The 15,501-nt window shown below is 35.0% G+C and overlaps 1 protein-coding gene across 1 annotated transcript in view; it reads left to right on the top strand.

Moving 5' to 3' along the window:
- Positions 1-15,501, top strand: part of ADAD1 (adenosine deaminase domain containing 1) — a gene marked incomplete at its 3' end in the record, with an annotated part of 44,978 nt that overhangs the window by 4,830 nt on the left and 24,647 nt on the right. The window contains exons 4-6 of the mRNA XM_082838127.1: positions 3,263-3,627; positions 7,847-8,054; positions 15,010-15,133. Coding sequence (XP_082694253.1) covers positions 3,263-3,627; positions 7,847-8,054; positions 15,010-15,133 — 697 coding nt within the window. The remainder of the gene's footprint in view (positions 1-3,262; positions 3,628-7,846; positions 8,055-15,009; positions 15,134-15,501) is intronic.

The raw sequence follows: 15,501 nt of genomic DNA, 5'->3' as shown, positions 1-15,501 counted from the left end.
CCCACGCATCTAATTTAATTATCAGAAAATGATATTTATGATTGGCTTCTCATGAAAAATGCATTTCCCCTGAGGGTTTTCAAAATGTTTATCTAGGGCCAGCAAATCTTTTGCCCTGTGGGCCACAATTTTTAGTTTCTAAACATTTATCTTTTCCCTTTTTTGTGAAAATTAAAGTAGCATTTTCCCATCTGCACTGATGCCACTTTTATATTCACCATTGTTTTCTCAAAAAGTGCCAATAGTTCCTTAATGATGACTAAGAGTTCTTTAATAAAAGGTTTTCTCTTGGCGTAGAGCCTGGAAATAATTCAATTAGGTCATCTTTTCCCTTATAATGAACTACATTTTCTTCTTTAAAATGTTTGTCCTAGACAACTGAGCTTAACTATTTATTTTTCTTGTGAAGAGATATGGAAGATAAGTATTGAGTATTTATTTCTTTTCTTTGCTGTTAATGTTATATTTGTTTTTCTAGTCTCCTCCCTATTTATAATGTAAAATTTTAAAAACTAATTTTTTCAAAATTCTGAACTCATCAGAATTATCTTTCATGTATATCTTCTTTCATATATTGTACATGGTGTTTTTAAAAGTATATTCTTAGTTTTTTGTTAACCATATAAATACTTTTTTGCTCTGACTCTTTTCAAGAGCAGTATGCTTAATGATATTATGCTAGGTTTTGAAAATCTAACACTTTTTGACACAGTGATTTAAGAATCTGGCTCTGTGTTTATTTTAGTTCAATACCCCTTAAAAAATCATTTAATAATGTAAAAGTAACGTAAACTTTTTGTAATGCATGTATTTAAAACATAAAAATGACCAAGTTAACCATTTTAAATGTACAGTTCAGTAGTGTTAAGTACATTCACTTTTTTGTGCATCCAATATCCATAACTGTTCATCTTGCAAAACTGAAATTCTATACTCATTAAACAGTTACTCGCATTCCCCCCTCCACCAAGCCCATGGCAGTTACCATTCTACTTTCTGTCTATATTAATTTGACTTCTCTAGGTACCTCATTTAAGTAGAATCATACAGTATGTGTCTCTTTTGTGACTGGATTATTTCACTTAGCCAGTTTATCCATGTTGTGGCATCTGTCAGAATTTCCTTCCTTTTTAAGGCTGAATAATAATTCTATTATATGTGTATACCACATATTGTTTATCCATTCTTCTGTTGATGGGCATTTGGGTTGCTTCTCCTTTTGACTATTGTAAATAATGCTGCTATGAACATGGGTGTACAAATATCTCTTTGACACCCTGCTTTCAATTGTTCAGGTTTTATACCCAGCAGTGGAATTGCTGGATCATATGGTAATTTTGTATTTAATTTTTTTGAAGAACTGCTGTATTGTTTACCATAATGGCTGCACCCTTTTACATTCCACCCACAGTGCACAAGGGTTCCAATTTTTCGACATCCTTGTCAACACTTGCTATTATTCATTTTTTTGATAGTAGCCATCCTAATGGGTGTGATATCATGTCTCATTGTGATTTTGATTTGCTTTCCCTAATTATCAGTGATGTTGAGCATTTTTTTCATGTGCTTATTGCCCACTTGTATATCTTCTTTAGAGAAATGTCATACTCATGTCCTTTGCCCATTTTTGAATTGGGTTGTTTGGTTTTCTTTTGAGTTTTAGGAGTCCTCTGTATATTCCAGATAACAATCCCTTATCAGATATGTGATTTGCAAATATTTGCCCCTCTTTTGTGATTTGCATTTTTACTCTGTTAATAGTGGCCTTTGAGTCACAGAAGTTTTCAATTTTGAAAAAGTCCAGTTTGCCTATTTTTTTTGTTTCTTGTGCCTTTCATCAGATTCAAGAAATCATTGCCAAGTCCAATGTCATGAAGCTTTCTGCCCATGTTTTCTTCTAAAGGTTTTATAGTTTTAGCTCTTACGTTTGGGTCTTTGATCCATATTGTGTTAATTTTTGTATATAGGGTTATCTGAGGGTCCAACTTCATTCTTTTGCATGTGGATATCATGTTTTTCCAGCATAATCTGTAGAAAAGACTGTCCTTTCCCCTATTGAATGGTATTGACACCTTTGTTGAGAATCATTTGACCACCTTTGTAAGGATTTATTTCTGCACTTTCTATTCTATTTCATAGGTCTATAAGTGTCTGTCTTTATGCCATTGCCACACTGTTTTGATTAATGTAACTTTTGTAAATTAAGTTTTGAATTCAGGAAGTGTTGAGTCCTCCAACTTTGTTCATCTTTTTCAAGATTACTCTGTATATGGTGTTTCAAAATGCAGACCAACTTGTACAGTCACATTCTCTTATTTATTGAAAGCATTTGTGCTTGATAAACAGGATTTAATATCTTTAGTTTTCATTTCACTTGATCCTCACTGAGTAGATGGAAAAAATACATCTTTCTCTGAGTTTTTAAAGTTCTGCTTATTTAAAGTCCAGAGTGTATATATCTAACGATAGTCAACATTTACTTAATGTGAACCCCAAGATGACATTGTCAGTCTTTCTTTGCTAATTTCTATGTTACAACCAGTTTCTCATTTTTACTCAAAATGAGGTCCAGAGTAGCAGTTCTATTTTCTTTCTTTGTCTTTATGAATGATTTCTTGAGAGATATTGAGTACTTTAGTTGAACCTTTGCTCCTGGACCCTTCTCATTTACGCTTTCCTGATCTTTTATCCCTTTAGTTTAGTGTCATGTTCTTTTCTTGTTCTTCCTGGATTTCCCAACTTGGGAACCAAATTGGAAAGCTATTGCAAAGAATGGGACTAAAAGCTTAGAAAACTTTGAATGAAGTATTCCCCTACAAACTACTCTGATAAAATAGTATTAAAATGGTAATTTTTTACTTACTAACTTTTTGGTAGAATATTAAGTTTAAATGTTTTACCTAGTATTATTGTAAATATAAAATTGTTCATAAAAAAATAAAAAAAAAATTGTTCATAAGCGTTTAGAACAGGGTTTCATTTTTACCGGTTTTCAGAATGTTGAATCTATTACAAAGCAAGCTATATAGTAGCATAAGAATAGGGCACCCAGAAAGGTATTTGGTGTTTGTAGAATTGATTTCAATATAGGAAAGACATTTAGCAAGGCTGAGCTAATGGATAGTAGATGGCCTAGAGTTGGCAGAAGTATACAGAAAAGATAATCATTCTTGGATTGCTGTTTTATTACAGAGTAGTATGATACCTGCTCTTTGGAACATTTGATGTTTCATTTTTCCTTATGTTTTTGTTTTATTTACAGGTCCCCCTCCTATCCCTGCAGAACCTATTGTTTCACCTGAACCAGTATATGTTTCAAAAGTACATTATGGAAGGAAAGTCCTTTATGATAATTTTTTTTTTTTTAAGAAGATATTTGAGGGTAGGAATTTATTAATTAATTTATTTTTGCTGTGTTGGGTCTTCGTTGCTGTGCGAGGGCTTTCTCTAGTTGTGGCAAGCGGGGGCCACTCTTCATCGTGGCGTGTGGGCCTCTCACTGTTGCGGCCTCTCTTGTTGCGGAGCACAGGCTCCAGATGTGCAGGCTCAGTAGTTGTGGCTCACAGGCCTAGTTGCTCCGCGGCATGTGGGATCCTCCCAGACCAGGGCTCGAACCCGTGTCCCCTGCATTAGCAGGCAGATTCTCAACCACTGTGCCACCAGGGAAGCCCCTATGATAATTTTTAAAGAAGATTAACCCAATTAAAAATTATAACAGCATATAATTAAAATATGCATAGGTATGAAAATGTACATTAGTATTTTATTATTCAAACCTGTCACACTTCAACAAAGATGAGTATTTCCTTCCATACTCTGCTAAAAATTAGAGAGATAATAAAATTGGAGAGGAACTATTGAAGAAGTGGTTTCTTTCCTATAAAGAGACGGCTTATCAATATCATATAACTGCTTTTTTGAGAACTCTTTGCTTCGGTGGGCCGGTCATTAATGAAATCCAGTGGCTTTCTGGTGCTTGATGGTTGGGGTATTCATTTCAAGTAATCTATTCACTTTCTTTTAATGTTAGTTATTTGTCACTCAAGCCCAAAGAAAACTATAACTGCAATTGAAATTACTAGTTATGTGACCTAGGACCAGTTACTTCTCTGTACACCTTAATTTCTCTGTCTATAAAATAGCTACAACAATAATTACCTCATAGGGTTATTGTGAGGATTAAATTAATTTATGCATTTAAAAAAAAACTTGATCAGTGCCTGGCACACAGTAGGTGCTCACTAAATAGTAACTACCATTATTTTAACATTTTATTATATTCAACATTATGTAGATTATTGTATACTTTTCCCATTAGATTGTGAATCCCCTGAAAGGCAGGAAATTATCCTTAATTTCTACATTGCCTACATAATAGTAACACTTCAGACTTTAGAGTGTTTGTGCAACTAAAGTGAAGAACAGCGTTTCTTTCTTTGTCTTTTCCAGGTCTGAGGATTAGGATTTATGCCTTTTCAGGTTTGGTTTTCCATTGTCTTTCTGAGACAGAAAAAAAGCTGCATTTGTGTGCTTGTTTGGAGTAAAACGACCAGACCAGGGAAAATAGGCACATTCAAAAGGCGAAGTCTACCAATAGTTAAATATAGTCAGTCAGAGATAGTCATTTACCCTAATGGTCATAGGAATTGATGAACAGAAGGACAGTGAGTGGTCAGTCCAACAGCAATGATTTCTTAATATGAGAAGGGACTCTAGTCTTTCTTTTCAGCCTCTGTGGACATTTTTAATGAATAGTTAAAAAGAATCCCGGGTTGGCAAATAATATAAACTACTGTTACCCTGAGAAAACACATCAATCTATGGGGAAGAAAGAGTATGTGGTTAACGGTATGTTTAAAGAAATACATGAGTAGAGTCAGGTTTGGTAGGCTCAGGAAAGGAGTTAAAAAGTTAAAACTTGACAGTTTTCTTTTAGTTGGGAAATGGAGAACAGACATCATTATCAGGCTTATAGATAAACACGGGTGTTGAATGTTATCACTTTTGAAGAAAAAAAGATTTGAGATACATAAAAATCTCCTGAACAGGTCCTGCTGGGCTAGTTATGGAGGGTATCACCATTTCACAGCCTGTCTACTTCGCCATATTTTTACTGGAGTGTATCTTCATTTAATATAGTGATATTTTGGCTCTGAAGATAGGTTCAGGTTACTTATGATACTAAAGATCACTTGAAATTAGCAACTGGAAATCAAAGAACCGGTGTTAATTAGCATCATGTATGTCATGTTTTTGTGTCATCCTTCACTTCCAATAGTTTGTGAGAACATTTTATTTCCTCAGCAACCAGCGCACATGTATAGGAAAAATAGTATTGCACTTGCTCCTTATTCCTTCATATGCATGCTAGTAAGAGATACATTTAGTAACTAAGATTTGATTATATTCACAACATTTGTTATTTCCTTCAACACCAGTTAAGATCAAGAGCTGTATCAGTACATTGTTAACTTCCAAACATCCTTTATGATATTCAGGTGCAACGTTTTTAATATGCAGCAAAATATTCTCTTGACACACACATAATTCTTGATCTGTCAGTACTGATTGCAGTGTATTTTTCTATTCTATATCATTGCACAAAATAATTGCTAACTGTATAGGACATGATAAAATAAATTACAGTGCATTCATTGTATGGAACCATTAAGAAGAAGGAGGGTAGCACTACCTCTGAATGATGCCCAAGACCAAGTACAGTAAGTCCCTTACATACAAACGAGTTCCATTCTGAGAGCGTGTTTGTAAGTCCAGTTTGTTCATAAGTCCAACAAAGTTAGCCTAGGTACCCAAATAACACAATCGGCTATATAGTACTGTACTGTAATAGGTTTATAATACTTTTCACACAAATAATATATAAAAAACAAACACAAAAAATAATTTTTTTTTTTTTTCTCGGTACGCAGGCCTCTCACTGTTGTGGCCTCTTCCGTTGCGGAGCACAGGCTCCGGACGCGCAGGCTCAGCAGCCATGGCTCATGGGCCCAGCCGCTCCGCGGCATGTGGGATCCTCCCGGACCGGGGCACGAACCCACGTCCCCAGCATCGGCAGGCGGACTCTCAACCAGAGTGCCACCAGGGAAGCCCCAACACTTTTAATCTTACAATACAGTACCTTGAAAAGTACAGTAGTATCAGCTACATCACTGCTGCTTTTACACTTGCTTCCAGACATCCTAGGCTTGAAATAAATATACTGTACTACTGTATACAGTACTGTACAGTAAAGTACACAAAAGCACAACCACTTTTAGAGGATGCACACACGTGACAGTGTAATGACAGACACATGAACTAACTTACATGATTGGACATATGAACGTACCTTTGCATCTTTGAAAGTTCACAACTTGAAGGTTCGTATGTAGAGAACTTACTGTAAATGCAAAGTGGATTTTAGCATGCCCCAGTTTTTATTTTTTAATTAGTGTATGTTTAGATGTATATTTTGTTTATCAAAATATCCATACTGGTAATAGTGGTTGCATTTGGAGAGGGAGACTTATGAATGTACATCTCTTATATTGCTGTTTCAGTGGGGGAAAAACGTTTAACTTTATACTATCATCAAATGAATATGCTTCTCCTGTATCGTAAGCTTTTGGTAATAAGCTGAGCCAAGTTGTTGAGTACTTCTCAGTCATAGTTTTACTGCATAAACACGAAAAGCTAAGTTTTACACCATGTGATGGTTTTACTAATTTAAATGAAATATATGCTAGCATGCAATTATAATAATTTGCACCTTCTCATTGTATGCTTTGTGGTTAGATAAAAGAATATAGCAAGTAGTTCATTCTTCTGATTGTGTTTATGATGTTCTTTAACTCTTTTTGATGTGACTTTACATGTTTTTGCTAAGAGAACATTAACAATATTAACAAAGAAAAATTCAAGTTTAACAAATATAAGTAAAAACTTGTAAATGGCCTTACTGAAATGAGTTGTCTTAGCTGAGACTACTAACATTAAATTTTTATCATTTCTGTGCCTTTTTAATTATTAAGCAAGTAAAAAGAATTTCTGTGAAAAATATAGTTATACAGTTCATATATATGCAAGGTATGAGAGCAAAATTGTTTCATTTACTTTTTTCCTCTGAGGATATAGTGGACTGCGAACCACTTGATAGACTACTTAGCAACTACCATGCAACTAACAAGAACTATCAGTGTTTAGTAAACAACTAAACTTTGAGAAATACTATATTAAGTGATTCTGCAACCTCTCATTCTCTAGAATAATGATTCTTCCCTGGGGATATACAAGCATACATACACAAAGCAACAGATGGCCAGGGCCCTATCTCAGAACCTCAAGTCTTTCATTTTTTTAAAAAGGTCCATGGGTGACTTTTGATGTCTGTTCTTGGTTATAACTGTTCTATGGTAATCCTGATTACTTCAGACTATCTCCTTTCAAAGTTTGGGACTTTTTTTTTTAGTGCGAACGTGGAACTATATCAAGAGTCTAAGTGTTTAGTGCTTTGCAGTGGTTGTCAGTGGGACAAATACTTAGGAGTATATTTTGATTGTCACAGTGATTGGAGAAGACTGCTGGCATTCATTGAGATGTTGCTTGTCAGGCAATGTGGGACAATCCCATACAACAGAGAATTGTCTTGTGTCCTGTATGACTTTTGAATGTTTTATCAATTATAAATTAGTAATCCTCTAATATGTAATACTTATACATCTTTTTACAAGAATCCAAAAAGCTCAATAGCTTGTGTTCTTTTAGAATGGAATACTTTAAAATCAATCATGACATAAATTATAAATTTGCTTACATATCTCTATAAATTAACTCATTCAATTGAAAGGTTATAAGAGGAATAATAGAGACCTCTGGGAGAAAGCACAGTGTTCTTCAAATTCATATTGCATTTGATTTTTTTATTCTAGAAGGGAGACATATTCAGTTTGCAAAGATTTCACAGATCGTTAAAGGAACATTTTATCAACTAATTTCTAATCATTCAGAGTATCTGAAATGTAGCAACTCATTAGCTGCTTTTATAATTGAAAGAGGTAAGTGCAAGTACTTGGGATGTGTTCATTTGTACAAAAGCTATTAAGTAACTTAATGATCTGAACTACGCTATGGTAATATTTTAATTAACTATCTTTGCCCCTGTTGACAGTGGTGCTGCATTGATTTGAAGTGGCCCTTTCTAGTAGGTGTGGGTCATTAAACACAAAGATTCTCAAAGGAAGAGATAAAGTATACTGAATAGGAACCAATAGAGAACTGCAGAATGGTAAAATAACCTAATATTTTAATCAGTAACTGTGTTGGAGTCACTACCATCTTGAAATCTAACCCCATTATAACAAATATTGAGAGAGACTCTATAAAAATTAACATTTTCTTCACTTTCAAATAATAAAAGATTAAAGTGAAAAATCATGAATCTGTGTTTTTTCCTGTGAATATTTTGATGTGATTCCAATTACATTTTACCTTTTATTTATCCTGTAATGTTCTAGATTGATCATTAATTAAACAGATTTGAATTTTATATTCATCTCTGAATATTATAGATGATACAAAAACAATTTGATATTTGGTTCTTATTCTTAAGGATTTTTTGTGACCTAGGTGGGGAGAAGATACATATGATTTTTCAAGGGTCAAGTTTAGTTTGAAATCATGGAGCATGATACCTCCAATCTTTATCATTCTGTCTCAAGATCACTTTGGCTATTTGGGTGTTTTTGTGTTTCCATACAAATTGTACAATTATTTGTTCCAGTTCTGTGAAAAATGTTGTTGATACTTTGATAAGGATTGCATTGAGTCTGTGGATTGCCTTGGGTAGTATGGTCATTTTAAGAATATTACTTCTTCCAGTCCTTGAGCATGGTATATCTTTCCAGTTATTTGTTGTCAACTTCAGTTCCTTCATTAACGTCTTACAGTTTTCTAAGTATGTCTTTTACCTCCTTGGTTAGATTTATTCCTATGTATTTTATTCTTTCTGATGCAATTTTAAATGGGATTGCTTTTTTAATTTGTGTTTTTGATAGTTCATTATTAGTGTATAGAAATGCAACAGATTTCTATACATTAATTTTGTATCATGCAACTTTACTGAATTCATTTATTAGTTGTAATAGTTTTTTGGTGGAGTCTTTAAGGATTTCTGTATATAGCATGTCATCTGCAAACAGTGACAGTTTTACTTCTTCTGATCCAATTTGTTTTCCTTTTATTTCTTTTTCTTGTCTGATTACTGTGGCTAGGGCTTCCAATACTATGTTGAATAAAAGTAGGGAGGATGGGTATCCTTATCTTATTCCTCTGATATAAGAAGAAATGCTTTCAGCTTTTCACCATTGAGTATGATGTTGGCTGTGGGTTTGTCACTTATGGCCTTTGTTATGTTGAGGTATGTTCTGTTGCTACCCACTTTGTTGAGAGTTTTTTTTAAATCATAAATGGATGTTGAATTTTGCTGAAAGCTTTTTCTGCATCTATTGAGATGATCATATGCTTTTTAATTTTCAGTTTGTTAATGTGGTGTGTCACATTGATTGATTTGTGGATATTAAACCATCCTAGCATCCCCAGAATAAATCCCACTTGATTATGGTGTATGATCCTTCTTTTAATGTATTGTTGAATTTGGTTTGCTAATATTTTGCTGAAGATTTTTTTGCATCTGTGTTTAGGCACATTTGTCTGTAATTTTCTTTTTTTGTGGTATCTTTGTCTGGTTTTGGTGTCAGGGTAACGCTGGCCTTATAGAATGAGTTTGGAAGTGACCCCTCCTCTTCAATTTTTGGAATAGTTTGAGAAGAATAGGTATTAACTCTTCTCTAAATGTTTGGTAGAAGTCACCTGTGAAGCCATCTGGTCCTGGACTTTTGTATGTTGGGAGTTTTTTAATTACTGATTCAATTTCATTACTAGTAATTGGTCTGTTCATATTTTCTGTTTCTTCCTGGTTCAGTCTTGGGAGATTGTATGTTTCTAGGAATTTATCTGTTTCTTATAGGTTGTTAATTTTATTGGCATATAATTGTTCAGAGTAATCTCTTATGATTCTTGGTATTTCTGTGGTGTCAGTTGTAACTTCCCTTTTTTCATTTCCAATTTTATTTACGTGGGCCTTCTCTCTTTTTCTTGATGTATCTGGCTAAAGGTTTATCAATTTTGTTTCTTTTCGGAGAACAAACTTAGTTTCATTGATCTTTTCTATTGTTTTTTTTAATTCTCTATTTCATTTATTTCTGCTCTGATCTTTCTGATTTCTTTTCTTCTAACTTTAGGTTTTGGCTATATCTATTTTTCTTGTTCTTTGAGGTGTAAGATTAGATGATTGATTTGAGATTTTTCTTGTTTCCTGAAGTAGACTTGTTTTTTTCTAATTTTTTTAGAAGTTTTATAGTTTATTTTATTTATTAATTGATTGATTGATTGATTGTTGCATTGGGTCTTTGTTGCTGCATGCCAGCCCTCTCTAGTTGCGTCGAGTGGGGGCTGCTCTTCATTGTGGTGTGTGGGCTTCTCATTGCAGTGGCTTCTCTTGTTGCGGAGCCTGGGCTTTAGGTGTGCGGGCGTCAGTAGTTGTGGCATGTGGGCTCAGTGGTTCTGGCTCACGGGCTCTAGAGTTCAGGCTCAGTAGTTGTGGCACACAGGCTTAGTTGCTGTATGCCACGTGGGATCTTCCCAGACCAGGGCTCAAACCGGTGTCCCCTGCATTGGCAGGCAGATTCTCAACCACTGCACCACCAGGGAAGCCCTGAAGTAGACTTGTTTTAATTTCCTTCTTACATCTGCTTTTGCTAGGTTTGGGGTCATTGTGCTTGCAGTTTCATTTGTGTCCAGGTATTTTTTTATTTCCTTTTTGATTTCTTCAGTGATCCATTGATTGTTTAGTAACATGTTGTTTAGACTCCACCTGTTTGTGCTTTTTTGTGCTTTTGTTTCTTGTGATTGATTTCCACTTTCATAGGGTTGTGGTCGGAAAAGATGCCTTATATGATTTCAGTATTCTTAAATTTATTGAGACTTATTTTATGGCATAGGATGTGACCTGTCCTGGAGAATGTTCCACGTGCCCTTGAAAAGAATGTGTATTCTGCTGTTTTGGATGAAATGTTCCATATATGTTTAATTCCATCTGGTCTGATGTGTCATCCAAAACCGGCGTTTTCTAATTGATTTTGTGTCTGGATGGTCTGGCCATTGATGTAAGTGGGGTGTAGTCCCCTACTATTACTGTATTATTGTCAGTTTCTCCTGTTACATTTATTAATATTTGCTTTATATATCTAGGTGCTCCTATGTTGAGTGCTTTACATTTACAATGTTATATATACTTTTAGGATCGATCCCTTTATCATTGTGTAGTGTCCTCTTCTGTCTTTTTACTGTCTTTGTTTTAAAGTCTGTTTTGTCTGATAATAAGTATTGCTACTCCAGCTTTCTTTTCATTCTGTTTTCATGGAATACCTTTGTCCCCTTCACTTTCAATCTGTGTGTCTTTAGATCTGAAGTGAGTCTCTTGTAGGTAGTATATATGTGGATCTTGTTTTCTTCTATGTTTTTTTTTGTTTTTTTTTTTTGCGGTACGTGGGCGTCTCACTGTTGTGGCCTCTCCCGTTGCAGAGCACAGGCTCCGGACGTGCAGGCTTAGTGGCCATGGCTCACAGGCCCAGCCGCTCCGCGGCATGTGGGATCTTCCCGGACCGGGGCATGAACCCGTGTCCCCTAGCATCGGCAGGCGGACTCTCAACCACTGCGCCACCAGGGAAGCCCGGATCTTGTTTTCTTATTCAGACACTTTATGTCTTTTGATTGGAGCTTTTAGTTCATTTACATTTAAAGTAATTATTGATAGATATATACTTATTACCATTTTGTTAACTTGTTTTCAGATTATTTTTGTAGTTCTTATTTGTCCCTTCTTTTGCTCTCTTCCCTTGTGATTTGATGACTGTCTTTAGTGGTTGTGTTTGGATTCCTTTCCCTTTTTTGTGTGTGTATCTGTATTATCGGTTTTTTTATATATATGTGTGTGTATATATATATATATATATATGGGTGAGTATTTTAAGTTGATGATCTCTGAAGTTCAGATGCATTCTAATCACCCTGTATTTTTACTCCCCCCAAAGGTTAATGTATTTTACATCTTTTTGGCATGTGTATCCCTTAACTACTTGTTGTGGCTATAGATGATTTTACTGCTTTTGTTTTTTAACCTTCCTACTAATCTTATAAGTGGCTAATCTATCAACTTTACTGTATGTTTGCCTTTACCAGTGAAATTTTTCCTTTCGTAATTTTCATATTTCTAATTGTGATCTTTTCTGTTTAGAGCAGTCCCTTTAACATTTCTTGTAAAGCTGATTTTTTGGTGCTGAACTCTTTTAGTTTTTGCTTATCTGTAAAATGTTTGTCTTTCCTTCAAATCTAAATGATAACCTGGTCAGGTAGAGTATCCTCTACCGTAGGTTTTTTCCTTTCATGTAGGTTCTTTTCCTTTCATTGCTTTGAATATATTGTGCCACTCCCTTCTGGCCTGCAAAGTTTCTGCTGAAAAGTCAGCTAAAAGTCTTATAGGAGTTCCCTTGTATGTAACTAGTTGCCTTTCTCTTTCTGCTATTCTCTTGCTTTATCTTTAATATTTTCCTTATTAATTATAATGTGTCTTGGTTTGAACCTCTTTCAGTTCACCTTTTTGAGCCTGTGTGACTCCTGGACCTATTTTCTATTTTCTTCCCCAGGTTAGAGAAGTTTTTAGCTACTATTTCTTCAAATAAGTTCTCTGCCCCTTTCTGTCTCTCTTCTCCTTCTGGGACCCCTATAATGCACATGTTAGTATGCTTGGTATTGTTTCAGAGGTGTCTTAAACTATCCTCATTTTTTAAGTTCTTTTTTTTCTCTTTAGCTTAGGTGACTTCCACCACTTAGTCTTCCAGATCGCTGATTCGTTCCTCTGTACTAGCTAATCTACTGTTGATTTTTTTAGTGTATTTTTTATTTTAGTTATTGTATTCCTCAGCTCTGTTTGGTGGTTCTTCATATTTTCTACCTCTGTGTTCATCCATTCTTCTCCTGTCTTCAGTGACCATATTTATGATCATTATCTTGAACTCTTTAATCAGGTAGATTGCTTATCTCCACTTCGTTTAGTTCTTTTAGTGAGGTTATGTCTTATTCCTTCATTTGGAACATAATTCTCTGTCTCTTTGTATTGCCCAATTCTCTGTGTGTTTATTTCTGTGTGTTAAGTAGTTCAGTTACATTTCCCCCTCTTGGAGAAGTAGCCTTTTGTAGGAGACATCCTATGGGGCCCAGCAACACATTCTTCTCTGGTCACCAGGGCTGTATACTCTAGGGGTGCCCTCTATTTAGAATGTGTGTGCCCTTCTGTTGTGGTGGGGCCTACTACTCTGGGCATGTGGGTAGGCAGGCCTGGCCCCTGACCCAGTTGGCCATAAGACCAGACCCTGTGTGGTGGCTGTGAGCCCAGTGGAGGACAGGGTAGGCTTGCCTGCCATTTCCTCTTACATCTTGGTGAATTTCTTCTTTTGGTTATTCCCTCTTTTTCCTACATTATCAAACTCTAGTATCTCCCTGAAACATTGCAGTTTGAGTTACAGAGAAAGAAGCTGAGCTCTTGGCTACACTACTGCCCATTATAACTCAGAACATAGATCACCATTCCAGAACTTACACTGACACTATACAATTCCCTTATATCACCCCATCCCCCATACCCATACTAGAACTTTTTGGCCAACCCAATACATTAGAGATAATAGAACATTTTTACTTTTCTCATCTAATCCTACTCCTCCAGCTGCCTTTATCTCAGTAAATGGCATCCATCCAGCTGCTAAAAATCTAAGTCATCCATTATTTATCCCTTCCCCTAACATCTTACAATTTATCTTCAAGTCCTGTTTATTATATCCTCAAACTCTATCTCAGGTCTGATCTTCCTTTTTTTTCATTTAACCTCCATCATTTGAGTCTTAAGTCATTATCTCTGACCTGGACTACTGTAACAGAGCCCCTAATTCAGCTTCTTGGGCCTTACTGGAATCCTTTACCCCACTCCTTTTGCTGCTCACTCATAATGAAACTTAAATTTCAGTTTCATAAGGAGGGATTCTGCAACTGGTCTTCATGAGGTAGTCTTTCCTGCTAATATTCTTTAAATTAGCCGTGTATCTGTTTCCTTCAAAGCTTTTATTACAATTTGTGGTTTTAGTCTTTTTTTCTTCTCTCCTATTAGAAGCTTCATGAGGGCCTGTCTTAATCAGCGTTTGATTCCTAGCATCTATTGCACTGCCTAGTATTTGGTAGGACCGCAAAAATTTTTGTGGAATTAATGGAAGTCCTTTCTTAGGTAGTTGCAGATGTGGAACTGAACTTTGAAAGACTAAGACTAGAGATTTTCTGAAATCATCAACACAGAGGTAAACTATAGCATGAGTACCTATCTCATGAGAAAAAAGAACAGAAAAAAGAACAATGATCTAGCAACTAGGATATAGAAAGGCCACATAGGTAGGAGGTGAAAGGAAAAAAACTATCTTCTGAGCATAGAATTTCAAAGAAATCTCAAATGGAGTACAGCAAAAAATGATTCTATTGATTGTAGTAAAAATGATAAAGTATAATATAAAACATCTGCCTTTTAAATTGTGATATTATTGAAGTATTTTTTAAATTTTGCTTCCTAGAAGACTCTCAAACTCTTATTTGAAATTGTGGAATTATTTTTCCAACTTTTTGGTCAATATATCTTACTAACTTTAAAATGATAAGGTAGACTTTTTCATTGAACTACCGGTGTAATTAATTCATTTAACTTACTCTCTTTTTACACCAGGCATTTACTAGATGTTCAAATAAAAGTTTGTTGAATAAAAATGGGAAAAAAAATGGTAAGAAAGAGGTGGAGGTTGAACATAGGGAAGAGGAAGGTAAAAATAACCTGCTACTGTTAACCTTTTCTTTCAGCTGGACAGCGGGAAGTTGTAGCTATAGGCACAGGTGAATACAATTATAGTCAGTGCATTAAGCCAAATGGAAGAGTGTTGCACGATACTCATGCTGTTGTTACAGCAAGGAGATCTCTCCTTAGGTAAGGTAACAAATATATTTAATTAAATATATTAAATATATAAAAATATATCTTAATATTTAACAGATATATTTAATGCCATCAAATATTAATGCTCTTAGCCTAAAGCAATCACATATATATGTCTTTATTTACAAATGGAATTTTACTCATTGAGCCAAGGGTATGGCAGTCTCTTACTTATCCAAGCCATCTGATATTTTCATGTCACTTTTGGAAACCTTATAGTAATTTCAGTGTCAAGCCTATGAATTTTAGTGGCTTCTATTATCAAGAGCTTATGAACTCAGTTTTAAGAGTCATACAACCTTTTTTTAAGATAAAAATACTGTCTTTATTAATGATAAAAGTAATTGGAGAGTATAGCT

This window comes from Leucopleurus acutus (genome assembly GCF_964270905.1).
Source record: "Leucopleurus acutus genome assembly, chromosome: 4".
NCBI classification, from domain to species: domain Eukaryota; kingdom Metazoa; phylum Chordata; class Mammalia; order Artiodactyla; family Delphinidae; genus Leucopleurus; species Leucopleurus acutus.
This window is presented reverse-complemented; position numbering and strand designations above follow the sequence as displayed.